This window comes from Triturus cristatus, chromosome 2_1 (assembly GCF_964204655.1).
Source record: "Triturus cristatus chromosome 2_1, aTriCri1.1, whole genome shotgun sequence".
Taxonomy (NCBI): Eukaryota; Metazoa; Chordata; class Amphibia; order Caudata; family Salamandridae; genus Triturus; species Triturus cristatus.
Window position 1 is genome coordinate 996904733 of NC_140581.1, and position 19501 is coordinate 996924233.

Here is a 19501-nt window from a genome sequence, read left to right on the forward strand (position 1 = left end):
TGAATGGCAAGACTTTCCATTTGAAACATTTCCCAAACTGTCATACAAAGAACGTGATATCCTGGTTTAAATGCCCATGCAGTTTGCCATACATAGGCAAAACTACACAGGAGATACAACATCATATCCTTCAACATCACTCAAGAATCAGACTCTTGATTCTACTACACTCGTGGACTACTTTGAAGAACATAACCAATCACCCAGAAACACAGAATGTTGGGTGATCCAGGTAATAAAAATAGTCAATTCTAGCTTAAATGTGTGTGGAATGGCAGAGCTTAGACTTGTACAAGTAAAATATTTTTGTCAAGCTTTAAATCCCCCTGTCATTAATATCTCCATGCTCCTAAACTCTGTGCTGTTTTTTATTTCATGATTGGATTGATACGTTGGTAATAATGTCTTCAAGTAATTTGTAGCAACTACATTAAAGTAAATCTTGTATGATTTTTTACATTGTTCATATATGTAAATTCCCCAGACTCTGATGTTTTTAGTCGCAAGATCAACTGTTGGTCTTAACACATAGTGTATACATCTTGATAGCATCTCATTAAGTGTTATGACAAACATTTTGTAACGGTTTTACTTAACCTGTAAACAGCAATTTGAAGTTGGCGGTGCCAATGCATTATCTCAGAATAGGCGCATAGATTGTGCTATTTTTCTGACTAGTTATATTGAATATATATTTTGTCTTCTCACATCCATAACCCTGAAATAAATAGTTCAAGAATTCTATGACCTTGACTTTTGATTGAAAACCACTGCAAGATTGTTTAAGTCATTCTGCATGAAATAAGCCTTTTGACTTAAACTGCAATATCGCTGCAATGCTATCCATTACCATTATTTAAGCAGTTTAGTTGTTTAGATCTGCTCACTTTCTCAAAATGGGTGTGCGGGCAATGCTCGGTTTACTTTGCGGTATCCCTGAGCAGTGCCACATGACCACATTGAGAGTTTTGACTGTACAAGCCATTTCTTTTCAAAAATGTGTAAGCAATCGGGGTACTGTTTTGACTATGGCCTTTCCTTATTGTTACATAAGCATCGTGAATTTAAGGATTTTTTCTTCAATATTTCAGCAAAATATGCATTGCCCCAAATTGGAGTTGGTGAGTTTGTTACTAACAAAACATTTGTTTGCCTGATTGGGCTGGTTTGTTTTTAGCTTACCAGTATATATTTTCTCATAGTAGGATGCTTAATATCAGGAATAATTTCACAGATTTAGATTCCTAAATCATGTAAGCAAACATTTTTGCCTTTTGACACTTTTGCATTTATTGCACATGCTGTGTGTCACCAAGTAATGGCCACTGTGGATAATTAATCGTTCCTTAAAATAACTGACAGCATTGCTTGCCACATTGTTCTGGCACATGAATGAAATATTTTTTGGTCACATATATAAGACACGGGGCTTTGTTCTATTTCGGCTGGTTTTCCGAGATGTGTATTTAAGCATGTATCTATTACAAATAGTGGAGCAATGGGGTGTTGTGTTTCTAAGCATTTGTCCTGAGGATGGTCTCTTATATTAGCTATAAAAGAGACCGAAACATTTATTTATTTATTTATGGGTTTGTACCGCGCTGGACTCGACTCCCGAAGGAGTATCTCCGCACCTTGAGACGGCCATATTACAGCAGAAGAGGAAATCCAAGCAGTATATCTTAATAGTTCTGAAATAGGAAAGTTTTTAATTGTCTCCTAAAAGGAAGATGATCGTCACATAGCCTCAAAGATGTAGGGAGGCTATTCCATAGGGTTGGACCAGCAACTGATAGGGCTCTGTCTCCCCGTCTTGCTTTTTTTACTCTGGGTACACATAACAGAGCCTGCTCACTGGATCTCAGAGAGCGCATGGGTACATAGGGGCAGAATTTGTTGGAAAGATATACAGGGCCTCTCCCATGTAAGCATTTATGTATAACACAGCAGATTTTAAACTTCACCCTCTGTTTGATAGATAACCAATGCAGCTTGTTAAGTAAGGGTTTGGAAGGAGTACGAGGGGGCCGATTTAGTACAAGGCGAGCAACGGTGTTCCTGTAGTCTAGAAGTGACTCCTTCATTTGCTGCCAACAATAGTCCATTACAATAATCCAGCCTACTTAGTACTAGAGCCTGTATCAAAGTTTTTCTAGTTGAATCTGGCAGCAAAGGAAAGACTCTCCGCAGCAAACCAATAATGTGGAAACAAGAGCCCACCACTTGCTTGCCGTGATGTTTTAGGGAAAGCTCCTGGTCCAATCGGACCCCTAGATTTTTCACAACCTGTCTAGGTTCAGGGACTGGGCCAAGGTCTTGAGGCCACCAGTCAGGAGTCCACAGGAGTTTGGCCTCCCCGAACAGCATCACTTCCGTCTTTGCCACATTGCATTGCAGGAAGTTAGATGCCATCCAGTGAGCCACTGCTTTCATCCCCTGGGCAAAGTCATTCCTAACTTTGGCAGTAAGGGTTTTGAAAGGAAAGAGGAGTTGGGTGTCATCTGCGTATGAAACTGGGATGAATCCATGGGATCTCATGATGTCTGCTAGGGGGGCCACATAGATGTTAAAAAGAGTACGGCTCAGACAGGAGCCCTGTGGTACCCCCTTAGAGATCTCCCTCTCCTCTGATCGATATATCCCCCAAAGTGACCCTTTGAGTGCGGTCTGTTAGGAAGCTCCTCAACCAGGCTAAAGCCTTGTCTTCCAAGCCGATGTTAACTAGCCTGGTGGTCATGATGTTATGTGACACTGTGTCGAACGCCGCGGACAGATCCAACAGGACCAGGACAACAGAGTAGCCTTTATCCTGGAACATGTGTAGATCGTCCGCGACAGACAACAAGGTGGTCTCAGTGCTGTGTCTTGGCCTAAAACCTGACTGGGAGGAGTCTAACCCACCTGTTGTTTCGATATAGTTTGACAGGTGTCGGTTTAGAAATTTCTCTATTATTTTACCCAAAAAGGGGAGAAGTGAAATAGGTCTTAGATTAGACAATTCCGTCCAGGGGATTGCAGTGTTTTTCCTCAGCGGTCTTACCAAAGCCCTTTTCCAATCTAAGGGGACCTTCCCTGTACTAAGAGAAATGTTAACCAGATTCTGAATTTGCGGTCCTAGAACGTCTGCAAGCATAGGCATAATACGTGCAGGAATGGAGTCTAAGGGGCTGCCACTCTTAATTTGAGTAATCAATGAGACTACCTCTTCTAAGGAAATAGGGGGAAAACTTGTAAGGCACTGAATAGGTTGTACCTGTCGTGTGATCTCATGAGAGATATTGTTTCCTCCTGCAGCGCTTATATTTGAAGCCATTATCCTGTCATAGATCCCATCTATCTTCTTCATAAAAAATAGAGAGATCTCATCACAGAGATCCTGGGACGTAACCTCTGCAGTCTCACAGGCCACTGGCTTGGTAAAAGTTTGTAAAATATTATACAACACTCTAGAGTCTTTCCCAGCCGCTGTTAGTTGCGCTGCAATATGATTTTTCCGGGCCGTTCTAATGGCCTTGTTATATATCTTAAGAGAAGTTCTATGCTGTTCTTTATCATGAGGTCTTTGGGACTGCCTCCATAACTTTTCCAATTTTCTGGTTTTTTGTTTCAAAGATCTTAATTCCTCAGAGAACCAAACTTCTTGCTTATTCGGCATGCGCGGTTTATATACTTTCTCCGGGATAATGGCATTGATTACTGCTCTGACCGTCTCCTCAAATCTGTCAAGGGCAGTTACTACGTCCCCTGTGGAATTCTCAAACAGGAAGGTTTTATACTTTTCTCTAAACGCTTCCATGGTGAGTTTATGCCAAGGTCTCCTCTTACTAGCTAAGGCGGTCTGTGTTCGTGGCTTATACCTGGAAGCAGTACAGAATTTTAAAATAAAATGATCTGTCCACTCTACCTGTGTAGGTGTCATGCATTTAATGAAGGATGAGTTCGACAGAACTAAATCCAAAGTGTGACCTGCCTCATGAGTGGGCCCATGGTTAATCTTTTTAAGTCCCAGGGAATCTAAATCCAATAGAAGAGTTTTAGCCTCTGTACATGTCTCGGACTCACTATGTACGTTAAAATCCCCCACCAATAGGAAGTCCTGGTTTTCTTGTATATATGGCACTAAGGCCTCTATGAGTGCAACAGAGAAGTTCCCACTTGGGCCTGGTGGACGATATACCAAAGCTCCCTTCCTCTGTTCCCTGGGTGTTGAATTAATTTTAAAAATTAGTACTTCCATCTCGGGTGTACATATTTCATCAAGGATAATGATGTTCACTTCCTCCTTATGAACAATCGCCACTCCCCCTCCTGTTTTATTAGGACGGTCTAGCCTGACTATTTTATACCCCACCGGGATACCCAATGTAACAGCTGGAACCGAGTGTGGCTTAAGCCATGTTTCTGTTAAGAAACAGAGATCGGGTTTCTCAGTAGATATAAGGTCCCATACGTGAGTGGCATGCTTCGCTAATGAGCGAATATTACAGAGCAGATTTTTACTACCCCGGGGGATACTATCCATTTTGTGAATCATCGGGACAGTTTTTTGCACTTTAGAGTGTGAGCCATCTAGTTCGTTCAATTGGTTACATTCCTCTCCAAAATGTGTATGACATACCCAACAGGTGAATGGGCCTTCTAACGTTAGTTCCCTGACTACGTTACATATCTTCGGGAGATGATTACGCATATCTCTCAGTACCTGAGAGCTGTAGGTTATCCGGTGACCGGACATGGTCTCTGAGGTGTGTAAGCAATTCTTCATAGCCCCCTGGCCCTGGCCCCGTCCGGTCGCGGACGGGCGCAGACGGGCTAGTCTTTGGCGCAGAATTAGGCGCCATGCTGCGTGCCCACGCTGCGCGCTAGGGGAGACGAGTGGCTAAATAGCCCTCGAATAAATGGAAGCTAGAGCGCTAACCGCTCGCCTTCCTGTGTGGGCCTGTCACTGTCCCGCCCTCCGCACCCGTGATTGGCTGATGGGTCGGAGCGGGCGAGTAAGCACTTTTTAAACTTTAAAGCAACGTCTGATCCCTCAGTGCGTGCGTGAATGTATTTTAAAACAGCGAACACTAGATATCTGACAACAGGCGGTCCCTACAACAGATTCACCAAATTACAATTTACAAGGTAAAAAATTTTGTTTTTAAAAACGTTTCCTCTTGTCAAAACAAGATACACATCAGACAGTTAATTAATTCCTCTGCAAAGCTGGCGCCAAGCGGGGTCGGGACTAGCTGCCACCTATGCCCTTACCGCAAAATTCGGAGCCTCCTCGCAGCCTAAATAGCCCTCGAATAAATGGGAGCTAGAGCGCTAACCGCTCGCCTTCCTGTGTGGGCCTGTCACTGTCCCGCCCTCCGCACCCGTGATTGGCTGATGGGTCGGACCGGGCGAGTAAGCACTTTTTAAACTTTAAAGCAACGTCTGATCCCTCAGTGCATGCGTGAATGTATTTTAAAACAGCGTGACACTAGATATCTGACAACAGGAGGTCCCTACAACAGATTCACCAAATTACAATTTACAAGGTAAAAAATTTTGTTTTTAAAAACGTTTCCTCTTGTCAAAACAAGATACACATCAGACAGTTAATTAATTCCTCTGCAAAGCTGGCGCCAAGCGGGGTAGGACTAGCTGCCACCTATGCCCTTACCACGTTGTCGTCCTTCCACTACTTGCCTCCGCACAATCAAGTAATTTTCAGTCAATACATAAGTAACCTTTTCATCAACAGATCGGTTGTCTGACCATCTACCTCATAACAAGAGTGGATCAACACTGCCTGTGACACTGTTTATTAACTGTAATAATCTGGACTGTTAAGAGTCACTCAGGAGTTGAAAGCTAGAACTTACTTAACCACTTATTTTATTTGAGACTATCTACTTTTTAACGTTCTTTGTTTAGGAGTAAAAAACATGTGATTGTCAAAGTAGTCTTTTTCTTACTCGGTTGCTTACTTCTTTAGATTAACAGACACGGTCCTAAGAAAAATAATATTAAGTCTTCTAAATAATTTTTTCAAGTAGATTAAGGAATGATCCCCTTATGGGCTTTCTAATATTGTGTTTCCATTCCCACAGTTACTGTGCCTCTTTTGAGAGAGTCCAAGATCACGTCCCTCCTTGTTTCACTATGTAAAACATAGATGTTGTGTTAGCTATTCTTATAAGAAACGCTTGACATGTTGGCCTTGGAAAAATGCATTGAGACCCAGTCTTATGGTCAGGAGCTCCAGGATGTTGAAGTGCAGCTTCTTTTGCTCATCTGATCAGAAACATCTGGTCAAGAGTTTTTGTATGCAAGCTCCCCAGTCTACCATGGAGGCGTCTGTTGCAGGTATCACTCTGTCCGATAAAGGATAGAAGGAAAGCCCTGCGTTAAGATTAGTAGGGATCTGCCACTGTACCAGGAGGCGTCTGTTGCAAGTATCACTCTGTCCGGTAAAGGATAGAAGGAAAGCCCCGCGTTAAGATTAGTAGGGATCTGCCACTGTACCAGTGCTTGCTTCAGATGCCTTGCGACTAGGACTATTTCATCCCAAGAGCCATGAATTTGTTGCCATTGCCTATAAAGTTCTTGTTTCCTGGCCCCTCAGATCCAGTAGACACTTGCATTTTCTTCCTGTGACAAAGGGTTTGGCAGAGGTGGTACTTGCAATGGAAAGGAGCTTTTGTCATCTCTCTGTAGAGGGGAAAGCTTTTCTCAGCAGTGTGCCCAGTATCACTCTTAAGAATTTTAGCATTGCTTGAGGTTCTGAGGGTTACTGTCGACATTCCATGTCAAAACTATTTCGTGAAAGGTTGACGCAGGCAATCATCAAATTGTTGCTTTTTCTTTTGACAGGGCTTTGACCAGCCAGTCATCAAGTAGGGATACATGGTGACCCTGACATTTGAGGTAAGCAACAGCTGGGGCTAGGCGCTTGTTGAAAATCCATGGTGCTGACTTAAGATCAAAGGGAAGCACCTTGAATTGGTAATGCTGCCCTGCCACTTGAAAGTGAAATCATTTTCAGTGCTTTAAATGTACTGGTGTTATACGGTTCCTACAAATTAAGTAGGACTGGGTATCTGGACAACATAATCTTCAGAATCTTGGCACTGAGTTCACACATATCAGAAAATATTGGCCTGGTTCCTAGCTAGCTCACAGTGCCCCATCTGAACCCCTAACCATACCAGGGTACCAGATGGTATCAACAACCTCGAACATGACCACTCCTTCACGCCCCAAGGAAAACGGAAACGGATCTACCCTTTCGTTGTTTACTTTTGCATGCCCAAGGTACACAAGAAAGATACAAATTGGCTTTTCAAACATTTGTTGGAACAATCATATTCTTGTATAGAAAGTGTGCTGCAATTATTAGACAGAAGAAACAAAGCATTGTAACCAGCATTACCAAGATGGTGACAAACACTGTTCAAGCAATATAACATTACTATGTGATTATATAATTATACTCCTACCTAACACTACCTATATTATCGAGAGCATAGTGGGAGTACTCTCTGTGAGATCTCTTGGGGCAGTTCTCAAATACAATTTTTAAGCTTTATTCAACATATCAGTCATAAAAGCAATGTAAATCAAATAAAAGTACAGGTATATACAATGAAAGTATAGACAGATAAAAATACATCATATGAGAGTCATAGCATCACAGCGTACAAGAATGGGATTTCTTGAGACATACATGAATAAGACGTAGGGTGGCTTCAAATTCCTGAGTAATTTCATAACCTGTTCAGTGCAGAAAGCACAAATGCAATAAGCCCTATGTGAGAAGGTCAGTGGGATCGGAAATTTAGCAGTGGGATTGGGCTTCCAATGACCAAAGGCTACAACTAAGATGAAGTGGTGTGGTTCATTTGGGGATTGCTTTAGCCCCTGGCTCTAATGGAGTCAAGGCAAGTCTATTTGTTGGCACTTTTGGGTGATTCCACAGCCTTCTTCAAAACAGCAGGAAAAAAAGCCTTGCTAAGTCATCTATTAGATTCCTGCCCCTGTCTAACATTAATGGTACTAATGGGGTACTGGCAGAAAGGCGAGCTAGGCTACGCAGAAACCTATTTTCAGAACTTTTATTAGTAAAACCCCACAGCTCAGAGCTATACAAAGCAGAACCCACTGACTGGGCATCGCAGATTTGTAATGCCGGGGCGATGGGTTTGCAGTAGGAAGAGCTGTGCTCTTTGATAAAAGAGCTGTGCTCTTTGATAAAAGTACCAGCAAAATGATTGTGTCTGAGTGACGCAAGGTCCAGCTGCGGTTTCCATGAGACGATGAACAATAGAGTCAGCCAAGTAAATACATCTACCCTTTCTAGCAATGTACCCCCCAGCTCTAATCTCCCCCTAAGCGACTCGTGTTTATTGAGGGTCCTAAACAAAGTCTTTGCGGAACTGATCTGAAGGCCACAGGTATTTCAAAATTCTTCAAAGCGAGTTAACACTCGCTGCAAACCACTATGCGTCTTTTGTACCAGCCAGAGTAGGGGTGTCAGTGGGGAAACTGGGAAAAAAGCGTATGATCTTGTTGAGGTGCACAGAGAATAAAGTGGATGCCAAGACACAGCCTTGGCGAACCCCCTTGAGAATTGGAAACTGTTCTGTCAATTCTCTCCGGCTTACCCTGCAAACATGTGCATAATTATCCTCATGGGTACAAACTACAGAGGACAACCTAACTGCCCACCCATACCCGAGTGTGATATATCAGGAAATCCACTGTGCAGAACAGGCTATCGTCCTTTGCAGGACAGCGGTCAGAGTCAGCAGTACTGCATCTCAGCCACATTGCGTTGCGTTCCAGGACAATCCCAGCAGAAGTGCTCCTCTGCCAAATGTAATGCAGAGGTTGTTTATATAATAAAAGCACTATTCCAATCGCACTGTGTCAAGGGTGCAGAGCTGATGCGATGGTTAGTCTGGAACTGTAAAACTGTTTCCAATTGAACAACCAAATACGAGGGCATTGTGTTCTATGTGTCTAGCTTTAGAAAAAGTGCACCAATAACAGGATAATGCTTGCTAAGAAATTAACAGCATGTATAATAATTTTTCAGTACATTATCATGTAAGCGCAAAGCATGTAAAATGTCACCATTAGAAAATTATATCAAGCTAAAACATGAAACTAAAACAGAGACTTAGAGCTGACCCTCTTATGCCCCACAACTTTGGGATGTGAAAATAAGTATCTACTGCTTCCATTCCTCCTTTGAGAGGAGCAGGAGAATTTCCTGTTGCAGCTCCCTTAAGTGAAGACTAGGATTCTTCCTGGGTAGACAGACTGTAGGCTTCTGAATAATCTCCAAGGTATGCCCTGAATGAACAATCTGCCTCACCAAGTGCTCCGTTATTATGGACTTCCATGCAAGGGCAAAAGGGAAATTCTACTCCTCCAGATTGATGTGGGTATATTAGAGGCGCTGCTGGGAGAAGTCAAGTTTTTGCCGGTCCTGGGAAGACGCTTGTGAGACGCTCCTATTGATTAAGAAAACCTGACATAGTTTTGTCTGTTCTTTCTGTTGGGAATAAAACCCTGGTTGAACACATGATATGGATGGGTTTGCCCGCCTACTGGTGGATTTTCTTGAGCCATGAAAAGGCATGAAGCTTGAATTGTGATATTGGAGTTTTTCCAGATATTTCGCTGCATGCGTTTTAATCTTCTGTAAAGATTCAACAAAATGCTTTCCAAACAAGGTGGCTCCATCAAATGGCATGTCCAAAATATTTGCTGGGACATCAGGATGGGAAGCAGTGGACCACAACCAACCCTGCAGTCTCAAAACAGCAACTCCTGTCAATTGACAAAAACATGCATTGGACACATCCAGAGCTACATCAACAGCCACTAAAATTGTTGTTCATTCTCCAACAAAGTTTTTTAACCATATCAATTAGCGGTGAGATGGCATGCCACATCTGATGGTCATAGTGGCCTAGAATTGCTGTAGCCACCATGGAAGCAACTTGACAGCCAAAATTGCCAATGCATCTCCTACCCCCATCTAGGGGTGCAAAGGAAGACATTACTGGGTTTTTCGCTGAGCCACAGAGGCCATGAAAGAGTTGGGCTTTGGATGGCCATGTGGCAGGCTATAGGTGTCAGGAGCCTTATATTTCTTCTTTAAAGGAGGCCAGCATTTTCATTAATTTCAGATCTGTTAATAGATAAAGTCTAGGATGGGAATATACTTTACAGCCTTACATGGTAGTTCCTTAAAATCATATACCACAGAGGTCATTGGTAGGTTGAATTTTTTTACCCGCTCTCTCGATTAGTACATGGAAAACATTACGTCATCCGGAGGAGTATCCAGTTGAATAGGAGACTTATCACCTTCTTAATGTGCATCATAGTCTTCCCATTCACCGGGACCTTCATCATGAGGCAATTCGCCTTCTTCATCCAAGTCTGAATAAGGGGATTCAGAAGAGCCTCTTCTCTAATGTTTTGAGGGGCTAGTGACACCAGCATCAATGTTACTGTATTTGGAGGTTGGATTCTTGGTGGTAGTTTGGGAGGGAGTTGTGGTGGATGCAGAGGAGGTGGTGATAGCGATGGAGGCACAGAAGGGGTGGACATGGGTTGTCCTGCAGTTTGCTGTGGAAGTAGCGACTGAAACGTTTCCATCATGTTGCACTAGATTTAGAAACAAATCAACAGATTCTGCCAAGCCATGAGGATGGTTATAGAGTTGTCAAGGGTGCTGTGGCCCAAAATTCCGTGACTGGTAATCATACTTCTGAAAGGCGTCGCCTTCATATAAGGCATCCTCTTCAAATTCTGCCACGTAGTGGTCATCTAGTTGCAATGGGCTGTAAGCAGGCTCAGAGGCATCTTAGTCATTGTATTTCCTTTCAAATTCAGAGTCCAAAATTTACGTAGACAGCCTCACGGTCACTTCAATTGTGAAAAATCTGTTTGACATTATAGTCGTCTTCTGTATCAATGCCTAGGCCGACATCGGTAGCAAGGAAATTCTTGATGTCGCTGAAGATGATGATCTAGACGTTGCTGATGGTCTCGCTATGCTCTCATAGTGACACTGCTAGGGTCATCGACTGTGTATTTCTCTTTGACACTGACAACAAGGTAGACACCAGTGGAGATTGGAAATCACGCTGATTGTCCAGAAGGCTTGATTTTGTGCAAACTTGTGACCTTCATGTTTGAGCGTTTCACCTGGGAACCCCCGTCTTTTGAGAGAAGAGAGATGGCTGCAGGCCCTTTAGGTTGTAAGTCCAGCTAAGGAAAGTCCACAATGCCGCCTGTTTTTTTTGGTTTGTTTTTTTAGAAACCTTCACGGCAGTGCTTGGAGGACCACTTTCCACTGAATCATTCCCTAAAGAGGGTTCATCCACCTTTGCAGGAGGGTATTTTTTCTTCTCGAACACATATAGAGCTAGTCTCCCTTCTCTGTCGCTTAGGATCTTTGGTGGACAGGCTCTACAAACGCCAGAGCGTAGGCTTGTGCATAGTGTAAAGGCGATAAATACATTAGACATTTATTTAGGTCATCAGTATAAACCTTTTCTTTTCAACAATTATTGCATGCCTTGAAAACAGATATCTTCTCTGTCAGAGATGGTAAGAGCTGGTGACATCTGATAAATGAAAAGGTCTCTCCGGCCCAATTAAATAGAAATTTTCCTTAAGAACAACTTACCTTAGGCTGAAAATAGGTAGGGCTGGTTCTGTACCAGGGTAAACCAGAAAAAGTAACAGATTAAGGTCACTGAAAGGTTAGAGCAGAGCTCTCCCTGTTAAATCCCTCTCACACGACATGCGGTAGAAATCTGACCTATGGTGGCTCAAGGAAGAGCAGGACAGCAAATACTTCCACCTCTTTGGCCTAAGTTCAGATTGCTTCAAATGAGGTGGATCCACTACTAAACAAACACTGTTGTTGAGGCCTATGGCTATTTCGAAACATTTTACTACTCTTTAATTTTACTGGAGATTCCCAGCCTGACCAGAGGAATGCTTCAAGTAAGTGACTATATGAAAGATCCAATGCTAGAGAAGACAGATGTTGGATTTCTACAAGAATGTTGCTTAGGCTCTGCCAATGGTAGGTGCATCTCGACCATCTCTGCTACTTCACACACACAAAATGTAAATGAACATACTTCCTCCAAAAGAGGGCCTGAGTAATAGGGATATTACCTTCTGGAAATGTTACAAGGACACTGGCATTTCCAAGATCTAAGAAGAGCACAGTGTCTGTGAGATGAGATAGAAAATGATCAGCCTCTAAATCCTCATCCTCACTGTACCTAAACATTCAGGGTAAACCTGTTCAGTGCTTCTCAATCTGAGTTCAAGAGGAGTTCTATATGTGCAAGCCACTGGGCTATGGAAGAGGGTAAGGAAACAGTTGGCCCTTAAAGGAAACTATAGTCTTTTCTCTGGCCACTTGAAGAATGGCTTCAAACATCAAGGGCTTTGCTGGAAAGCAATGAAGCCATCTGGACTGGGGCCTTGGATACGGTGACCTTGGTGGAAGCTGCACGCACCAAGGCTGGTTCTGGAGGCATCAGGCCAGAGCTGCTGTAACTTGCAGACCCAAGGGTGTGTTGCCACCCTTGGAAGTCGGAAGGAGCATAGGAGAAGGGGCGGTCTGAATAGATCCAATAAGTCCAGTTGAAAGGCCTCAGCAGTCTGAGTCAGAAACTCCAGGCTAAGCTTTTTAAGTAACAAGATCAGCTCCCAGGAAGAAAACAAATGTTGGGGAACACCCGTCAGGAGACCTACCTGAGAAAGGAAAGAGGGAATGTTTGGAGTCTTCTAATGTACTAAGTCATAAATAACTTGCCTTCCTGCTCTCTAATGTATTCAGATGCATGAAGACATAGGCGTAGCAAGGCGAGGAATCTTAATCATGGCTCAGAAAGCATATGCATATGTCATGGGGATCCGACAGGGATCCCTTCCTGCAACATTGACAGGGCTTGAAGCTTGCAGTCGTAGGAGGCAATATATGACTTAGTCTGCATGGGGAGTAGCATTTAAAGTACTGAGGAATTTGATTTTACATCAAAGAGATTTGGCCTCGGTCAGTAAGGTAAGAAAGAACTCAACTAAGACCAGCACTTCAGGTAGCATCATAAACAGGGCATTGTCAGCACTTCCTGGATGGTCGAAGCTGCGATTAGATTTGCCTAGTGGCACTTGACGGCACTGGAGACCATTTTCATGAGATATTATTTTCAGATCTAGCCTGGCACAAGCAGATATTCGTAAGGTGAAGACTTTGCAAGAAGACGTTACCATAGGAGACAATAGTTGACATATATGAGAGAGAAGAAATAGGTCAAAGCGTACACTGGGGAGGCAGACTAGAAAAGAGAGAAGGAGAGAAAAATCACTGTCCCACCCTACCCTCTCACCACTTAAGCACAAAAGACAGCCTTTTGTTACCTGCTGATAGTTTGGGATATACTTTTCTTAAGGCACCCAGTAAATTCTTGCATGGCTTCTTGGGTAGGAGTTTCCAGTTAATGGTTTTCTTTTCATCTGATCTGTATGTACAAGAAAATGATAAATCAGAGATTTTCAGAGAACCATTTTTTTTTCAGGCGCTGAACTTGAGGACTTCCAGAAGAAACCATAAAAACAGAACAACAAAAACAAAAGTAAAACAAGAAGGGTCGTGCCCTTTAATTTAATGATAGTGCAAACCAGAATCAGCCATGGATTTGCTGCTAGCAGAACTTTATCCAGCATTGGTATTTGGTACAGAACAATTGCTTTAATAACCCACTCTATAAGTGGCACAGTGTGCCTACTATTTCCTTCTTTCTCAGGTACAAAACTGCAGAGGTGTGCGAATATTAACTTGTGCAATGGACTATACAAATATATTCAGTTTCCACAAGACTAACATTCTGCACCTATACATAAACTAAGAAAAGTAGTTTTACCAAAACAAGAAGATGCAGAAAGTCGACGCGAACTGTAATTAAGCCTGGGCGGAGTTCGGCTACGCGGAACTCCACTAAGTGCAAAAAAAACTCAGTTGCGCTATGCGGAGCTCCGCAAGCAGCGGAGTATCTTTAGATAAATGCCGTTCGCAATGATTTTTCAGTGCCAGGTGCTTATCGCCACTGTGCAATCATCGCGAACGGCACCATGCACAGCGCAAGCGGACGCCGCTTCCTTTCTGCCGCTCTAGTGGATTTTTACTCGAGCGGCAGCTTTTCTCAACGCGAACGGACGGTTTCTCAATGCGAGCGGTCACGGTATACGTGACCACTCGCAATGAGAAATCGGACAGCCCGTGTTGAGAAATCTCTCTGGGAGGTTATTTTCCGCGCTCGCCAACTTGATGACAACGATCGCGAACGTGGAAAAATCTCGCCGGGAGGTGGATTTTCCTCGCTTGCCAACTTGACGTTGATGAACGCGAGGGTGGGAAAAAAACCCCGCTCAACTCCGCGCGCTCCACGTAACGCGGAAAACTTCCAAACCCGGCGAGCAGTGCTCACCGTCCAGACTTAACTGTAATAACAAATACATTCTATTGATAAACAGGAACTGGTATAAATAATGTTATGTTTAAAACAGTCTTTGGAGAAACAATTTATTAAAGAGTCAAAGAGAAAGAGGTACTGGCTAACCAAGATTTACAGCTGAAGATTCCATTTAAAGTAATTCTAGGCAAAAAGCAGACGATATCAACAGCACTGGTTATTCATGCTTTATGTAGAAATTGTTAGTTTTGCTGAAACATTCCTGAGTGACAAAGACATTGTTTTATATTTGTATTTCGTTTGCCAAAGCATTTTAATTCTAATACAAACTTTCAACATTAGGATAGATATACTAAAACTGAATTGTGCATATGCTACATGTTACTTAGGAATTAATCTGTTTAGTTTATTAGTCCAAGTCTTGCAACTGTACAGCAGAATACATTTAGAATAATTAAGTAGAAATCAACAAAGAGTTTTTTATTAATGTTTTAGGTGTTTTTATTGTTTAGTCATTTTTATTGAATGTTGGTAGTCTAATTAAGTGTTGAGGTTGACGGGGCGGAGCCTTGCCTGGCCATTAAATGGCTACTCTATTTGCATAGCCTCCATAGAGCTATGAAAGTGCAGTGTCAATTAAAAAGTTGAAAACACTTAAATGTTAAATCCACACTAGAACAGTTAAAAGCCTAAAATGTAATGCTACAGACAATTAACTAAATTGCATAAATCCTCAAGAGAAGTCCAGCATAAAATTCCACTGTGGGGGCCTAGCCATAATAAAATGCAAATCTGGGCAGATATCAGTTTATGGTACAGCTATTGAAGAAATACCTACCACAAGTGTAAATCTATGTCAGGACCGGAGGTGAGGATTATGCCTTCTTTCTTCACTTTATTCACACAGCAGCATGAAAGAACTAACAATACTACGTTTCCCATGAACCATAGGGAAAAAAGTAGTCATTTGTAACAACCAATCAAATAAAGAGAACGTCCAATCAGGGTCTGTAAGGCTCCACATAGTCCCTTGTTAGTGTCCTGTTCTCCTCTTTCTTCGCTGCTGCGCAGCCAGTTAAGTTCCCTCACATTCTTCTCAGGGTTGAGGGGGGCTTGGAATGTAATGATTTTCACTGCTATTGTGGATATATTTTCACCTGTATGATCTGGTGTATTAAGCGCGTTTGTTTATAGGCGGCGCCGCTTTTAAGCGGTGGAGCGCCGAGTTGCTCGGGTTGATTTCTTAAGTATTTTCGGAGGTTAAATATTTTCGACGCGCTGTTACTTATAGTTTTGAACGCGTATTGCGTTCGTCAGAGAGATTTCGCCGCAGGAGCGAGGGTTTTCCCTCACTCCTACGCGGTATTGAGCTGGTGTGCAGGCTTCGGTCCGGAGGCAGGGACTAGCGCGGCGCATCTCTGGGGTTTTCAAACTGTTTACCAGAGACACGCGCGCAATTCCTTCACGGAGCCCTGGAGCTGGAAGACGCCGTTTTACGGTCCGTAGTCGGCACGCGAGCCATAGGTAGTTGCTCGCAGCCGTTTTCTTTGATTAATATCGCTCGTTCCTTCTGGTGAAAGGCTTACGAGTCTGGTAATTGCGCTTAAGCGCGCTGGCGCCTCCTGGGAGGTCTTGTATTGGCCATTAGGCCTACTTTTGAGGGGACATTTTCCAGCCCAGATTGTTGTGATTTTTTAAAAAAAAGTGTTTTACCAGCTTTTGTCCCCTTAGGGCCAGTCACCCTATATGATTGTGGTTACACCACGTGAAAATATATTTTAAACTGACACCCAGTTTGTAAAGACTGCCATTGGAGCATAGCTATTAATTTATCCCTCCCTTGGTCGTAATGGAGTATTATGACGACCTCCATGAGGAGGAGGATCCCTTGGTGGACATGTCTTGGGGTGACGCTTTCTATGAGGCGGTGGATACCTCAATCTACAGGGCAGTGGACCAGGCCATTTCACCCTTAGAGGACAGGCTAACAAGAAAGATCGAACAAGCGTTGTTGCGCCTGGAGCGTAGACCAGTTCCCCTACCTGCCCCGTCTCCTACTTGTCCGGATAACACGCCCCCCCCCCCCCCCCCGAACTAAACGCCCTTGTGCACCGGGGGTGGACGTAGATGCTTTTGAGCGCCTCAAGCAGGCTTTTATTGATAGTCACCCTGCCAGGGGTTCTGGGGTCTCCCCGTTGCCATCCCTTCCCCCGGGGTTGCCAGGCCCTTCTGGGGATCCCGATTCCAGTCCGTCTCGATCATGGCTTCCCTCCCGGCCTTCCCATGTTCCTCAGGATTCTTCTGTACCCTCTGACTCGCAGCCACATCCAACTTCAGATATGTTAGATCCTAACGACATTGTGCACCCTCGTTCATCGGACTGGGTGCCTGCCGAAAAAGTAGCGACATATGTCGCCGAGCATATTAGGCGTCCTTTAGAGAAAGAAGCGAGAAATTACCTGCGAGCGGAATGTCTGCGTCCTATCCTGGAGGCTAAGGTAGCGCTTACACCGGAGATTGACCCTAGAATGTCTACTTTTTTACAGAAATTTATCAGAGATCCAAAGAAGGGAATTGATAGGTCTTGGAGGGCGTGCCAAGATAAACTCTTGGATGTCTTAGGTCCAGCCACCAAAATCCTGGACATGGCAGAGGAAGCAAAAGCTTCGGGTTCCATGATCTCTCCCGAGACACTATCCGGCTGGGCTCAGCGGGTAGTAATTTTTCTGGGCAATGCCAACTACGCCCTTTCTACCGAACGGCGGAGGTCCCTCCTTATCAAAATAGACCCGAAACTCGGTGACCTTGCAGATTCAGAGGCGGGTGCCGTTGCCCAGGGAGGTCTGTTCGGTGAACCCTTCATTAAGGAATTGGGCAAGTTTGTAAACACCTTTACCTCTTTAGATCGGGCCCAGTCCACTATTAAAAAAGTGTTCCCTCGAGTTTTTCGAGGGGCCGGTCGAGGGAGGGTCCGCTCGACCGGTCGGCAAAATCACCAAACTGGCCAGAGAGGCCCCGGACAGTATCAGGACCAGTCGAAATTTGGCAACTTCTACCCCACCAGAGGTCGCCGAGGTAAAGGCAGAGGTTTCAGAGGAGGAACATCCAGCACAAACTCTGGTGAGTGTTCACCCTTTTTCCCCACAAAACATAGGGGGGCGGCTGACCATTTGTTACGAGGCATGGTTATCCATCACACGACGCGTGGGTGCTTCAAACAGTGAGGGGGTTCCATATAGAATTTGTCGGAAACCCAGTGCAGCATTCAGTTTTCAATACACGATGCAGGCCTGGTGGACGAGGAAGTGTCTTCCCTTCTCAACAAGGGCGCTATTTCGCACACGTCATTACACCCGCGCGGGTTTCTCAGCAACATCTTTTTGGTCGACAAGACCGACGGGGGCAAACGCCTGGTTATAAACTTAAGCGAATTCAACGAATGGTTGGTATACCGCCATTTCAAAATGGAAGGGATTCACCTTCTGCGAGATGTCTTGCGCCCCCTGGATTGGATGGTCCGCTTGGACCTGAAAGACGCTTATCTGGTGATCCCGATTTTTCCACCGCACCGCCGTTTTCTCCAGTTTGCCTGGCATCATCAGGTTTACGAATTTACAGCTCTCCCTTTCGGGCTCTCTTCAGCGCCCTGGTGTTTCACCAAGGTTCTCAAGCCGGTAGTGGAATTTCTAAGAGCACGAGGCATCAGACTGATTGTTTATCTGGACGACCGCCTCTTGATGGCGTCCTGCCCACATCTTTTGACGGAGCTACTTCGAATGACAGTGACTCTTCTTCAGGATCTCGGGTTTGTGATCAATGGTAAAAAAATCCCTTTTGCAACCGGCTCGGTCAGTTACCTTCTTGGGGTTAGTCATAGACTCAACCTCCTCTACTCTGAGTTTACAGGCCAAGAAGCTGGCAAAGATTCGCCACAAGTTGCGACGGGTCCTGGCCACTCAGCGGGTGTCGCTTCGCCAATTGGCACGAGTAGTGGGGCTCCTCTCGGCTTCCATTCAAGCTATTTTTCCGGGTCCCCTCCACTATAGGGCCCTCCAACGCCTCAAGGCGTACTTTCTGCGCAAAGGATATCCGTACTCCCACAAGGTCAACTTGTCAGACGAAGCGCGGAGCTAAATACAATGGTGGTTTACCCACATGGAGGCGTGGAACGGAAGAGCGATCGTCGGGGCTGTCCCGGATATGGTTATAGAATCCGACGCGAACAGACTTGGTTGGGGCGCACGTTACGGAGACCTCTCCACGGGGGGGGGGGCTTGTGGTCTCCAGAAGAACAGAAATTACATATAAATTGTCTCGAACTTCTGGCAGGCTCATTTGCCCTAAAATGTTGGACGAGAGATTCCGTGCAGTCTTGTGTGCTCCTAAAAATGGACAACGTGTCACCGGTCCGTTACATCAATCATTTAGGAGGCACCAAGTCGAAGGCACTGTCGGACCTAGCGGCGAGTTTCTGGCAATATTGCCTGGACAGTCAGGTGTCCGTCACAGCAGAGTATCTTCCAGGCCGCGACAATGTGGAGGCGGACTTCCAGTCCCGACACTTTCACGATTCCAGTCTCTGGAAACTGGACCGCTCGGTGTTTGTTTCCCTCAACGACCTTTGGGGTCCTTTTACGGTGGATATGATTGCGCCCCGCCTGGACCACCAGCTCCCGAAGTTTTTCAGTTGGAGGCCTGATCCTCGGGCGACAGCCACGGATGCGTTTCTCCAAGATTGGAGCAAGGAACTGAGCTATGCGTTCCCTCCTTTCGCGATGATCACCCGGTCCACAGCTCAGGTCCGCAGGCAACAAGCGGATTTAGTCTTAATCACCCCTCTGTGGAGGTCTCAAGTGTGGTTTCCAGGTCTTCTGGAACTTTCCTGGGATTTTCCAATCCTACTCCTCCGACTCCCACTTCTTCTCCGGGGTCCGGACGGCTCTCCTCATCCTCGGATATCCACGAACTCGCTGTGTCTCATGGCGTGGAGGATTTCAGGGGTAGATGGCAAA

General features: G+C 44.6%; 1 protein-coding gene across 2 annotated transcripts in view; it reads right to left on the bottom strand.

Moving 5' to 3' along the window:
- The window catches only part of DENND4C (DENN domain containing 4C), a 1124311-nt gene that overhangs the window by 721821 nt on the left and 382989 nt on the right, over nt 1–19501 (bottom strand). For both annotated transcript variants that reach the window (XM_085634595.1, XM_085634603.1), the window contains one exon: nt 13438–13538. In XM_085634595.1, the coding sequence (XP_085490721.1) occupies nt 13438–13538 (101 nt within the window). The remainder of the gene's footprint in view (nt 1–13437; nt 13539–19501) is intronic.